This window comes from Talpa europaea, assembly GCF_964194135.1.
Source record: "Talpa europaea genome assembly, chromosome: 11".
Lineage (NCBI taxonomy): Eukaryota > Metazoa > Chordata > Mammalia > Eulipotyphla > Talpidae > Talpa > Talpa europaea.
In genome coordinates, this window is record NC_140078.1 from 16147247 (window position 1) to 16159501 (window position 12255).

Here is a 12255-nt window from a genome sequence, read left to right on the forward strand (position 1 = left end):
AATCGGGGATCTGGAGAGAAAGGGAGACATGGGGGAGGACAGGACCCACATCAAGCCTCCACCCCCCACCCCCCCAGCTAGCTGGGTATCCGCTCAGCTCATGCTTCTTTCCTCTGGTTATGTAACCCCAGAACGTGGCAGCCAGCAAGCAGAGGAGTAGGGGAGGGGAGGGAAAGAGGAGGGGAGAGGCGGGACCTGGGTGATGGTGGGAAGGGCTGCCTCTGGCTGGGCCTCCTTGGTTGTCCTTCATAAGGAGTCCTGGAAAGCCAGCCCTCCTGGTGTCCCCGGCCTCCCGCCTCAGTTTCCCCTCTCTCACCCCCTGCCAGGGGGCCTCTGTCTCTGGGTAGAGTTCCCTCTCTGGTGCCAGTTTCCTTCCCAAAGTTTTCAGCTTTCCCACCTTGGCCATGTCAATTTACTGCTGGGACTCAGTTTACCCGTTTGGAAAATGAGGTTTGCCTGGGAGGCCAGGTGTAAGGTGGCTGGCAAGTGCAAGGTACAGGGTACAGAGGTGCCCGCTGTGGAGCGGGCGCCCCCTACTGCGAGGGAGCATGGGAGGGGCTCAGCAGGCTGAGAAGGGGGGTCCCCAGTGAGGCCCGTGCGCTCAGGGCAGCTGGAGAGGGAGGGGGCGGCCGGCGGGTGGAGAGACCTCCGCGACGGCCCCTCTCGGAGATCCGCTAGGTGCACCCCACCCGGCCCTTGAATCGCTTCCACTCCCGGGTGGGAGACCGGAGACCAGGCTGTGGGCGGAACAGAGGCCGAGGGGCGTGTGGCGGCGGCAGGAAGGGGCGGGGGGCTCTGGAGCACCCGGCAGGAAGAGAGGAACCCACCTCCCGCCGGGCCAGTCGCGGAGCGCGCTCCCCCACGTCGGGACGCCATGTGGGGTCTCCTGCTCGCCTTGGCCGCCTGCGCGCCTGCGGTCGATTTGGGTCTGGGGGCGACCAACGCCTCTGTGCAAGGCCTGGCGCCCCCCCTGACCACACAGGCCCCAGTCTCGACCCCGGGCCCGCGTAGAGGCCAGGCACAGCCGCCCACGGAGAGGACCAGCGGTGAGCTGCGGGCCGAGGGCGGCTTCTCTGCTGCGGGTCTCCCACTCTCTTGCCTTGTCCTCACGACCGCTCCTCTCCCCTCGCTTGCTCGCTGGCTGGCTGGCTGGCTCACTCGCTCACTCGCTCACTCACTCACTCACTCACTCACTCGCTCACTCACTCACTCGCTTACTCACTCGCTCACTCGCTTACTCACTCACTCACTCACTCACTCACTCACTCACTCGCTCACTCACTCACTCGCTTACTCACTCACTCACTCGCTTACTCACTCACTCACTCACTCACTCACTCACTCACTCACTCACTCACTCACTCACTCACTCACTCGCTCACTCACTCACTCGCTTACTCACTCGCTCACGCTCCCTGCCTCCTGCAGCGGCTGCTGACTCAGCAGCCCCAGCTTTCTGCAGATCCAGTCAGCAGTCCTGGGGCTGCAGCCAGAGATTGCTGCAGCTCTTTTGCAGCCCCCCACCCTCCCCTTTTCCCGGATGATGAAACTGAGACCAGCCAGGAGGAGGTGGGGAAGGAGATGCAGGAAAGGCTGTAGGGGAGGGGTAAGGGCTGGAAGGAAAGAACCAGGAAAGGGGGACACTCTGTTGCGGCTGCTTGGGAATGGGGCACTCTCAGGAGAGTGAGAAGCAGGCTGTCTGACTTCCCAGCTTTTCTGGTGGGGGGGCATAGGGAGGGAAGGCAAGCGGAGGCAATCAAGGAGGGCTTCTTAGAGGAGGCAAGTGGAGCTGGGTCCTCAAGGGTGAGTACCTCTGAATTCCTTCTCTGAAGGAAGAGGCAGCCAAGAAGGAAACAGTCTGTGCAAAGGCACAGAGGCACCAGACATGCAGGTGCTTGTGGGCCTGGGGGCTGGCCACTGCGGAGCTACTGGCACCTGCGCTGCGCAAGGTCCTGTGCTGAAGGGAGAGCAGGACCCAGACCTGGCCCTGGAAAGCCTGAACACCGAGGCAGACATGGATCTCAGCCTAGAGGGCAGACCCAGAGAGGGAGGCGGCGCCGGGCCTTTGGGGCATGAGATGGGGTCTGGAGGCAAGGAAGGGTCCTCAAGGGGCATTTGGGCTGAGATGGGAAGGGACAGTGGTGATTAGGCAGTGAAATCAGAGGTGATGGGTGGTATGATGGGGAGTTGACAGCCAGGGCAAAGGCCTGGAGGTAAGGCACCAAATAGTTGCCAGTGGCTGGGTGCAGCTCTTCATCAGAGAGGGTTGGAGGTGAGGTTGCACTCGTGGCAGCTGCTGTAGGCTTGCAGGCTTTCTTGGCCTGGCAGAACCCCCTGTCTGGGGGTTTATGCCATTCTTCCCTCTCCTGGTGCTGTGTCTCCCTGGCCCCCAGGGACTTCAGGACAGCATGTCCGGATTCGTGTCATCAAGAAGAAAAAGATCATCATAAAGAAGCGAAAGAAGCTAGTTCGCTCCAAGCCCCTGGGGACAGCCAGTCCTTCAGTGACCACCAGTCCTGCAGGGGCCCTTGACCCTCCCAAGCAACAAAAACCAGGTATCTCCTCATTGAGGTCCTGATTTGACTTGCAGCCTTGGGGCACACACTAAGGTGTCTTCTGATCTCGTGGGTGTGGGCGTCCCTCCCTCCTACCTTGGCCTCTCGCTCTCTGGTCCTGTCTCACTGCTCTTTCTCTGCACCAGACTGTCCCCCTCTGGGCCTGGAGTCCCTGCGAGTTTCTGATAGCCAGTTTGAGGCATCCAGCAGCCAGTCCTTTGGTCTTGGACCACACCGAGGACGGCTCAACATCCAGGTCAGCAGCCCTGTCTCAGAGCAGGGTGACCCTTCTTGCCTGCCTACTCTCCACCCACTGACCTAGCCCGCCCCATGCAGCCTAATTAGGCCCAATCACTTGTCCTTTGTCCACAGTCAGGCCTGGAGGATGGTGACCTATATGATGGGGCCTGGTGTGCCGAGAAGCAGGACACTGAGCCCTGGTTTCAGGTGGATGCTAGGCACCCTACCCGCTTCTCAGGCGTCGTCACACAGGGCAGGAACTCCATCTGGAGGTGAGGCAGGCGAGCCCCCGGCTTGGAAGTCATGGGGAGCGGTGGGAGTCCTGGGGTTCACTGATGATGTCTCCTTACCTCTCCTGCCAGGTATGACTGGGTTACATCATTCAAGGTCCAGTTCAGCAATGACAGTCGCACCTGGTGGGGGAGCAGGAACCGCAGCAGTGGGATGGATGCAGTGAGTGGTCCCATGGTAGCTGGGGGTTGGCCACTGGGCCCACTGGAGCATGCTAGACTGGCCTGGGGCTCCTCTGAGGACTTGGAAGACTTGCATCCCAGGAGAAAAAGGGGATTGCCATCTGCATGGGGGGTAGCCAGGAGGCAGCTTTGGAGCCTGTCTGCTTTGGAACATGCCTGCGTCCTTCCCTGATACTTCCACCATGGTATGGTGCCACTTCATGCCACAGGTTCCAGCTGGGACACCCCTCTGGCAGTGGGCCTGGGGTCATTGCCTCTCTGCTCACCTCCTCATGGCTCTGGCTTGAGTGGGTTTGATGGTGAGCTTGGAGGCCTCAACTCCTGCTTTGGCTGCCGGGGTTCAAGCCGCCTCACCAAAGGACTTGATGCCCCTAGGTATTTCCTGCCAATTCGGACCCAGAGACACCAGTGCTGAACCTCCTGCCTGAGCCCCAGGTGGCCCGCTTCATTCGCCTACTGCCCCAGACCTGGCTCCAGGAGGGAGCCCCTTGCCTTCGGGCAGAGATCCTGGCCTGCCCCGTCTCAGGTGGGTACTCACATAGGGGCTAGATGGTCAGGCTGCAGCCTCCACTGTGAACTCACCCTTTGCCATGGACTTACCCTCTACCAGATCCTAATGGCCTCTTCCCTGAGCCCCCTGCACTGGCATCTTCTGACCCTCTGGACTTCCGGCATCACGATTACAAGGCCATGAGGAAGGTCAGACATAATGGCAGTGACTGGGAGGGGTGATCTGCCTAGCTCAGGCCCCTGCCCACCAGGGCTTAACCTGGTATCACAACCCGACCCTCATGTCCCTCCTTCCCCCTGCTGTTTCACCTTTCTCTCCTTTTGACCCCTAAACTCTGCCCCAATTCCGTTGTCATGGGGCCTCCCCTGTTCGGACCCTTCCTTCTGCTCCGCTGCTGCTCCTCTGCTGCTCCTGCTCTGTGTCATGGTGCCTTCTTCTGTGTGGGCCTCCACTGGCTTTTGTAAGTCCTTCTGCCTCCACCCGTGGTCTGCTCTCTGGGTCTAATCCTCCCATGCCCCATGCCATGCCACACTCTGCCCCCAGCTGATGAAGCAGGTGAACGAGCAGTGCCCCAACATCACCCGTATCTACAGCATCGGGAAGAGCCACCAGGGCCTGAAGCTGTATGTGATGGAAATGTCAGACCATCCTGGGGAGCACGAGCTGGGTACTGACAGATGTGGGGGAGAGGTGGGCACGGGGGTGGGGGCTGCAGGCGGGAGGCAGCTGCGAGCCCCTGTGTGCTCCTAGGGGAGCCCGAGGTGCGCTACGTGGCCGGCATGCATGGGAACGAGGCCCTGGGCCGGGAGCTGGTCCTGCTCCTGATGCAGTTCCTGTGCCTTGAGTTCCTGCGCGGGGACCCGCGGGTGACCCGGCTGCTCACTGAGACGCGCATTCACCTGCTGCCCTCCATGAACCCTGATGGCTATGAGACGGCTTTCCGCCGGGTAGGCGACTGGCACGAGGGCTACCTGCTCCTTCTGTCCTGGTGCCCAGCGATTGCTGAGCTGGAGCAAGTCTTTTCCCTGGCAGGGCTCGGAGCTGGTGGGCTGGGCAGAGGGTCGCTGGACCCAGCAGTACATTGACCTTAACCACAACTTTGCTGACCTCAACACACGACTGTGGGAAGCGGAGGACAATGGGCTGGTACCCAACACCGTCCCCAACCATCACCTGCCACTGCCCACTTACTACACCCTGCCCAATGCCACTGTGAGTATCTGGGGGCAGGATGGCCGTCCCCCCCGGGGACTCTTGTCCCTTTCCTGCCTCTCCTGACCTGCCCTTGTGCAGGTGGCTCCTGAAACGCGGGCTGTGATCAGCTGGATGGAGCGGATCCCCTTTGTGCTGAGTGCCAACCTCCACGGGGGCGAGCTGGTGGTGTCCTACCCCTTCGACATGACTCGGACCCCGTGGGCTGCCCGTGAACTCACTCCCACCCCCGACGAAGCCGTGTTTCGCTGGCTCAGCACCGTGTATGCAGGCACCAATCGGGCCATGCAGGACCCGGACCGCCGGCCCTGCCACAGCGAGGACTTCTCCATGCGGGGCAATATCATCAACGGGGCTGACTGGCACACAGTCCCTGGGAGTATGTGCCCACGGGTGGGGTTGGCCCGTTCTCATAGGCCTGCCCCAGTAGGACAACCTGCTGTCCTATACAGCGCTGGGGTCATTTCCCACTGGCAAGTGTCTCCCAGAGGGGGGCACCAGAGGGGTGGGCTGCTGTGCTGCCCCCTTAAGCTCCCCGAATCTGTGGTACCCTAGGCATGAATGACTTCAGCTACCTGCACACCAACTGCTTTGAGGTCACTGTGGAGCTGTCCTGTGACAAGTTCCCACATGAGCTTGAGCTGCCCCAGGAGTGGGAGAACAACAAAGAAGCCCTCCTTACCTACCTGGAACAGGTGGGATGTGAATGCCCCTCCCCCAGCCCACCCAAGGCCCTCCAACCGCTCAGCGCTCGTGGAGCATGACTTTCACCTGGGGTCTTTGAAGGTCCAACGCGATGGGTCATCCTTGGCATTGGGTTGACTTGGAGGCTTGCCAACAGGGTGGTATATAACAGCATTGGTGGGAGGAGACCCCTGGGGGCCACAAGGTGGTGCACAGAGCCGCCCATGACAGCCTCCCGTGGGCACGTGCAGGCAGTGCCCTGGCATAGCTGCTTCAGATGTCACCGGAGCTCAGGTCCCTTCCCCTGGCTCCCTAAGTCTGACTTCCAAGGGTTCCAAAGCAACAAGCCGGGTGACAAGGGTCTGCGTTTGGGGAAGCCGAGGATAGGCCCTTGGGATTTAGAGTTCTCCTGGTCCAGGTGCCACTGGTTACTCAATAGATCTTTTATCAGAGTATCATCCCCTGGGAACAGAGTAGACTTACCACCTTTACCAAGTTTGCAGGGGAGCAGGGCGAAAGATGAACTGAAGGTCGCACTGTCACGCAGTAGGGAAAGGGTTTCGCTGACCTGCCCACACAGGTGCGCATGGGCATCGCGGGGGTCGTTCGGGACAAGGACACGGAGCTGGGGATTGCAGATGCGGTCATTGCCGTGGAGGGGATTAACCACGACGTGACTACGGGTGAGTGGGGACTGGGGTGTGATTGGGGACAGGCTGTGGGGTTGAGAGCGGGAGAGCGACAGGGGCACTTTAGGTTGGGTCAAAAGCTGAGGGTCCCTGGGTCCTGATCTTGCCCTTCACTCCTCAGCCTGGGGTGGGGACTACTGGCGCCTGCTGACCCCAGGGGACTATGTGGTGACCGCCAGCGCCGAGGGCTACCACTCAGCAACACGCAACTGTCGGGTCACCTTTGAAGAGGGTCCCGTGCCCTGTAATTTCCACCTCACCAAGACTCCCAAACAGAGACTTCGAGAGTTGCTGGCAGCAGGGGCAAAGGTGCCCCCAGACCTTCGGAGGCGCCTGGAGCGACTGAGAGGACAGAAGAATTAACAGCTCTTCAGCGCCCCAAAGCCGTGGCAGGCTGGACCTGTCCAGAACTGAAGTGGGAGAATCTGGGGGAGGGAGGGCAGGGGAGATTGGGGGAGGGGCACCTCAGGCTCATTAAAGCTACCGGCACCCCAGCCAGTTCCTCTGTGCTCTCTATGTCTGTAGAGTCAGGACTGGACACAGTGCAGGTTTTCCAATCCCATGCAGACCGGGCAAAGGAGGAGTCAGAGTCCTCAGTGGCTTTTTGCAGGTCTTTTATTGGGGTTCACCAGGCATATGGCAGGCAGGGGTGCTGGCTGGGGGGCTGGGAGGCTGGCAGGCCAGCAAGTCTTCACTCTATCTGGGCTCTCTGGTGTTCGTTCTGCTGCTTCTCGGCTTCTGCTTCGGCTTCTGCTGCTGCTACTGGCGTCCCCGTGACGCCGCCCTTAAAAGCACAGTCTTAGCTCAGCTGAATCCCATCTACCTAGGCCCACACTCTGCTCCAGGTGCCCGCCATCAGGCATGCATTCAGGACAAGGATCCATCATCTATCCTGATGGCGGGAGGGCAGAAAAGCCTGACATTTTCTTTACCCTACAATGTCCCAGACCCCCGCCCCCTCGGCCAGGCCTCAGCTCTCCTCCTGCGGCCATTGTTATTCTGCACACTCTTGGACTCTCAGTTAACTTCAGAAGAAACTGAGAGAGGCATCCCCCGGGGTTCTCGAAGTTAGGGTTTTAGCTCCGCCCGTCAACTTCTACAGCAGGTGTCACTGCGGTGCGTAACATTCTGTAAGCACCTGCTCAAGGCCAAGCAGGCAAGGGGTCAAGGGTAAACTGCTCATCCAGCCTCCTGGGGCGCCCAGTCCGGAGAGGGCGCAGTCCAGTGCGGTGTGAGGCAGGCTGGGGTGGAGACGTGAGGCTGGGGCACAGGTGGGATTTATAGGCAGCCAAGGGTGCCCTGGGGGGAGGTGAGCCAAGTGTGGGGTGTAAACAGGGCCAACTCCAAGAAGGAGAGAAGCACAGCTACAACAACTGGGAGGGCTTGAGTTGTTTCCCTGGCCATGATTGGAGAGTGTGGGTGGGCTTCGATTCGTATCTTTGAGACTGAAGGGGAAGTCATGTGTCAGTCTGTGGTTTGCCAGGAAAACAGTTCTTTCTAGGTATCTCAAGCATGGGAGAATTTCATGCTGGGAGTTTATTATCGAGGTATTGGATAGCGCTAGATGCAGAAAAGAAAGGAGTTTTATCTAGACGGCGGAAAGCCGCGGGCTGATTTGGTCTGGTGCTGTCTTTGCTGAGGCTGGTGCTGAAGCAGGTGTCACTACCATCACATGAGCCCACTGCAGCCAGCCTCTTCATTCGCCTTTGGTCACCTGCCATGGCTAGAGCTAGACGCAGAGTAACTTCTCCTCCCCACGTTCTAATCTCCAGCCTAGGAAATCCACTGGAAAATCTAACTGTAGCTCGCTGGCGAGGAAGCCATATAATATGTAGCAGCTCCCTTGCCCTTTGGAGAAGCTCGCAAACGCGGGACTTGGGGAGCTACTAACCCAGGCCCAAGATCCACATACCTGTTAGGTCATCTCCGCCCACTGCTGGGCTCTTGTGCTGTCTCTGTGTTTCTGGGGTGTCTCTGTCTCTGCCTCTTACATTTTCAATCTTAGATCATCAAGAGGGGCCTAGTGCCACGTTACCCTGCATCTTCTGATCTCCAACTCTTCTGTGCATCATCACTTTAAAAAAAAAAAATTTATTCATTGAAGTTTGAAATGCAAACTGAAAAATGCATGTAAGTGTGCAGTTTATTGGCAGAGTGGGTTGAAAGACTGGGTCTGTAGGGTAAATAATCGTCAAGCTTTTCTACCTTCCTGCCATTAGGATTGATGATGGATCCCTGCTGTCCTGAATGCACCTGATGGCGGGCACCTGGAGTGGGGTGTGGGCATACGTAGGTGGGTTCACCTGGGCTGAGATGGGGCTTATAAGGGTGGGATCATGGAGAATAAGAGCAGCAGAACCACGAGGAGAACCAGCGAGAGAGCAAGAAGAGAAGGCTGGAGAGCCCAGAAAGAGTGAAGATTCGCCGGGGGCTGGGAGGCCTGTCAGCCTCCCGGTCTGCCCCCCACCCCTGCCTGCCGTGTACCTGGTAAAATCTGAGTAAAAGCCTTCTTTACCCATCTGCTTGGGTCAGAGAACCTGTCCTGTGGCCATCCTGCCGCTACAGGGTCCAACTATATGCTGCAAGGAATTCACTTCAAATATATAAAAGTACCTTGAAAGTAAAAGCAGGAAAAAAGAGGTATCAGGCAAATGCGAATCAAAGGATAGCAGAAGTGACTATCTGAATATCTGGTAAAGTTGAGTTAAGGACAGAGTAAATTATCAGAGAACAGAAAGGCACATTAAATGATATAACTGAACACACCCAGGTTTGTCTGCTGGAAGGTTCCAGTGACTTTCTCCCTTGGGTAATCTTGAAGCAGCTAGTTCAGCACAACTGAAATGGCCTGTGAAATCCTGGAGGTGATGGCCAAGCACAGCCAGCCAGGAAGGGGACAGGAAGTGCCCTTGGCTGCAGAGTTGTCAAGGAGTTCCCAGGTCCCTCCCAGCATCCTCCCAAAATATGGAAATTGACCTTAGAGTGAGGACGCTCTCCTGAAGCTTTCTACTTTATTTTTAAAAGTTTCTTATTTGAGCTCTTTTACCAGTGAAATTGGCCCTGCTTGGCCTGTGTAGTGGCAGGAAGACAGGGTGCAGATTTTCTGATCCAGCAGACCAGGTCAAGGAGGAGTCCTGGAGCCCTCAGTGGCTTTTGCAGGCTTTCATTGGGATTACCAGGTACACGGCAGGCAGGGGTCTGGGGGGCCAGGAGGCTGGCAGGCCTCCAGCCTCCAGCAAGTCTTCACTCTATCTGGGCTCTCCGGCGTTCTCTCTGCTTCTCTCAGCTTCTGCTGGCATCCCTGCGATGCTGCCCCTAAAAGCCCAGTCTCAGCCCAGGTAAATCCCATCTACATATGCCCACACCCTACTCCAGGAGCCCGTCATCAGGCATGCATTCAGGACCACAGGGTTCTGTCATCTATCCTAATGGCGGGAGGGCAGAAAAGCCTGATACTTTTTACCTTACCCTACAGCCTAGCAAGTCATCTTTCAGAGAAAGAGACTTTGGGACTGTAGTGCCAGCGGCAAGGCACAGTGCAGGATCTCTGTGACCCAAGCAGATGGATAAAGGAGAGTCCTGGAGCCCTCGGTGATTTTTCAGGCTTTTACTGTGCTTTTGCCAGATATACAGCAGGCACATGTCAGGCAGGGGTGTTGGTCCCCACCCCGCCCCGGCCCCCCCACCCCCACGAGTCTTCACTCTTTCTGGGCTCTCTGGTCTTCTCTCATGGTGTCCCCGTTGTTTTGCTTCTCTACTGCTTCTGTTCTGCTGTTGCTCTTTCTCATTCTCTTGTTCTGTCTCCTTTCTCTTTTCTCCTGTTCTGCCAGCGCCCCCGTGACACCACCCTTATAAGCCCAGCCTCAGCCCAGGTGCGCCCACCTATGCAAAGCCCACCCTACTCCAGGTGTCCGCCATCAGGTATGCATGTAGGACCACAGGGATCCATCATTAATGCTAATGCTGGGAGGGTGGAAAAGCCTGATAATTTTTCACTTACCCTACAGGGACATTACATATATTCTCCCAACTCTGTGCCTGAACATTCCCCCCAGGAAACTCTTTTTTTGTGTCTGCACCAGGTGACATTATTGGGGTGTGCCTTTGTGTTGCACTTGACATATAGGACAGGATGAAGGATTTGTCAGCACAACCTAGTAAAACTGAAGGCAGAGATGCCCCTATTCCTAGGTGTATGTACAACATATATTCAGAGATTCTTACACATGTGCAAAAATGTATATGAATGCTTTATTTGTAATAGACTCATATTGGAATCAGTGTAAATGCCCATCAAGAGCACAATGAGGAATAAAATATGGTACATTTATGCCATGGAATTACATACAGGAATGAAAATAAACACTAAATACAGCATACATGACACAAAAACAATGTTGAGTGAAGCCAGGAAAACACAAGAGGGAAATTGAATTATATTGCTTATGGGTGCATGAAGGATAAAATAATAAAGAGAAGCAAAGACGTGGTTATGATAAAATTCAGGATCATGATTGATTCTGTGGGGAGTAACAGAGCAACAATCAGGGAGCAGGATGTAGTGGGGGGCCCCCACCCTGCTGCTGGAGTATTAGCATTGAAAGCTAATATAAACACTCACACGGAGGTTTTCATGTGAACACAAGCTTTCATTTCTCTGGAGTAAATTCCCAAAAGAGTGATTTCTGGGTAACACAATAAGTGCCTGTTTAGTTTTGTGAGAAACTGCCAAACCATTTCCAGGGTTTCTGCACCATTTTACATTCCTACCAGCTATGTACGAGTGAGCCGACTTTTCCACATACTTGCCACCATTTGGGATTATCACTATTCAGCGTGTTTGCTGTTTGAATGGGTTGTAGCGACAGCCCACATGGGTTTAATTCCTCTAACGGCTAACTATGATGGACACCTTTTCCTGTGCTTATTAGCTATCATCTCCTTGTTGGTGAGATATCTGTTCATGTTGTTTGTAATTGTATTTTAACTGCTGAGTTTTTTAGTCCACTTAAAAAATGTTTCTTTGGGCCTCCCTGGTGGTACAGGGGTTAAAGACACAGCACTATCAAGCCATCACCAGCCACTGTGACATGAGTGATCACCAGCCAGGGAGCTAACACACACGGCGCAGCAGACCTCTCCTGTCTCTCCCGCTGCTCCCCTCAGCAGTGTATTTCAGTAGATCCACCTGTTCTGCTCCCCACTCTCTCTGGTGCATCCTCTCACCCCCACACCTGTGGCCTAAACCCCAGATGTTGTATGCATAAATAAATACATCTTTAAAAAAAAAGTTTTCTTATTTTCTGAGTTTTGAGCATGCACGCAAGTCCTGTATCTGATATGTCTCCCAACATGGCTTGGCTTTTTATTCTCTTAATAGTGTTCCTTGAAAAGCAGAAGTTTTAAAGTTTGATAAAGTTCTTTTATAGGTGGTATTTTTTTTGTGTTCTATCTTTGACTAAGAACTCTTGGACTAAACAAAAATCATGAAGATTTTCTCCTATGTTTTATGGTTTTCTATATGACACTTAGATTTATAATCCCCTTGGAGTTAATTTTTACATGTGTGAAATGTAAGCAGAAGCTTATTTTTTTTTTGCATATGCAGGTCCGATTCTCCCAGCATCTTTTGTTGAAAAGACTTCTTTCTGCAATGACATGCTTTTATACATTTGTTAGCAATCCGTTGACCATATTTGTGGCTCTTTTCCACAAGTTTAAGTCTGCTACATTGGTACGCAGCTATCCTTTCACCAATACCCACTGTTTTGACTGCTGTAGTTTTATGACACATCTTAAAATTGGGTGTGCAAAAGAATGACATTGGACCCATACGTTATACTATCATCAAAAATTAACTCAAAATGGATTAAATCTAAATTTAAATGAAA

The 12255-nt window shown here is 55.1% G+C and overlaps 1 protein-coding gene across 1 annotated transcript; it reads left to right on the forward strand.

The window, feature by feature from the left end:
* Nucleotides 1–874: 874 nt before the first annotated feature.
* Nucleotides 875–6727, forward strand: CPXM1 (carboxypeptidase X, M14 family member 1; the record flags this gene model as incomplete). The annotated part of the gene is made up of 14 exons (XM_084248347.1): nucleotides 875–1046; nucleotides 2394–2555; nucleotides 2702–2811; nucleotides 2928–3067; nucleotides 3158–3248; nucleotides 3644–3794; nucleotides 3879–3967; nucleotides 4323–4446; nucleotides 4530–4726; nucleotides 4812–4991; nucleotides 5073–5370; nucleotides 5547–5686; nucleotides 6256–6358; nucleotides 6486–6727. The coding sequence occupies 14 exons, from the start codon at nucleotides 875–877 to the stop codon at nucleotides 6725–6727; spliced, it is 2199 nt and encodes a 732-aa protein (XP_084104473.1).
* Between the last annotated feature and the right edge of the window lie 5528 nt (nucleotides 6728–12255).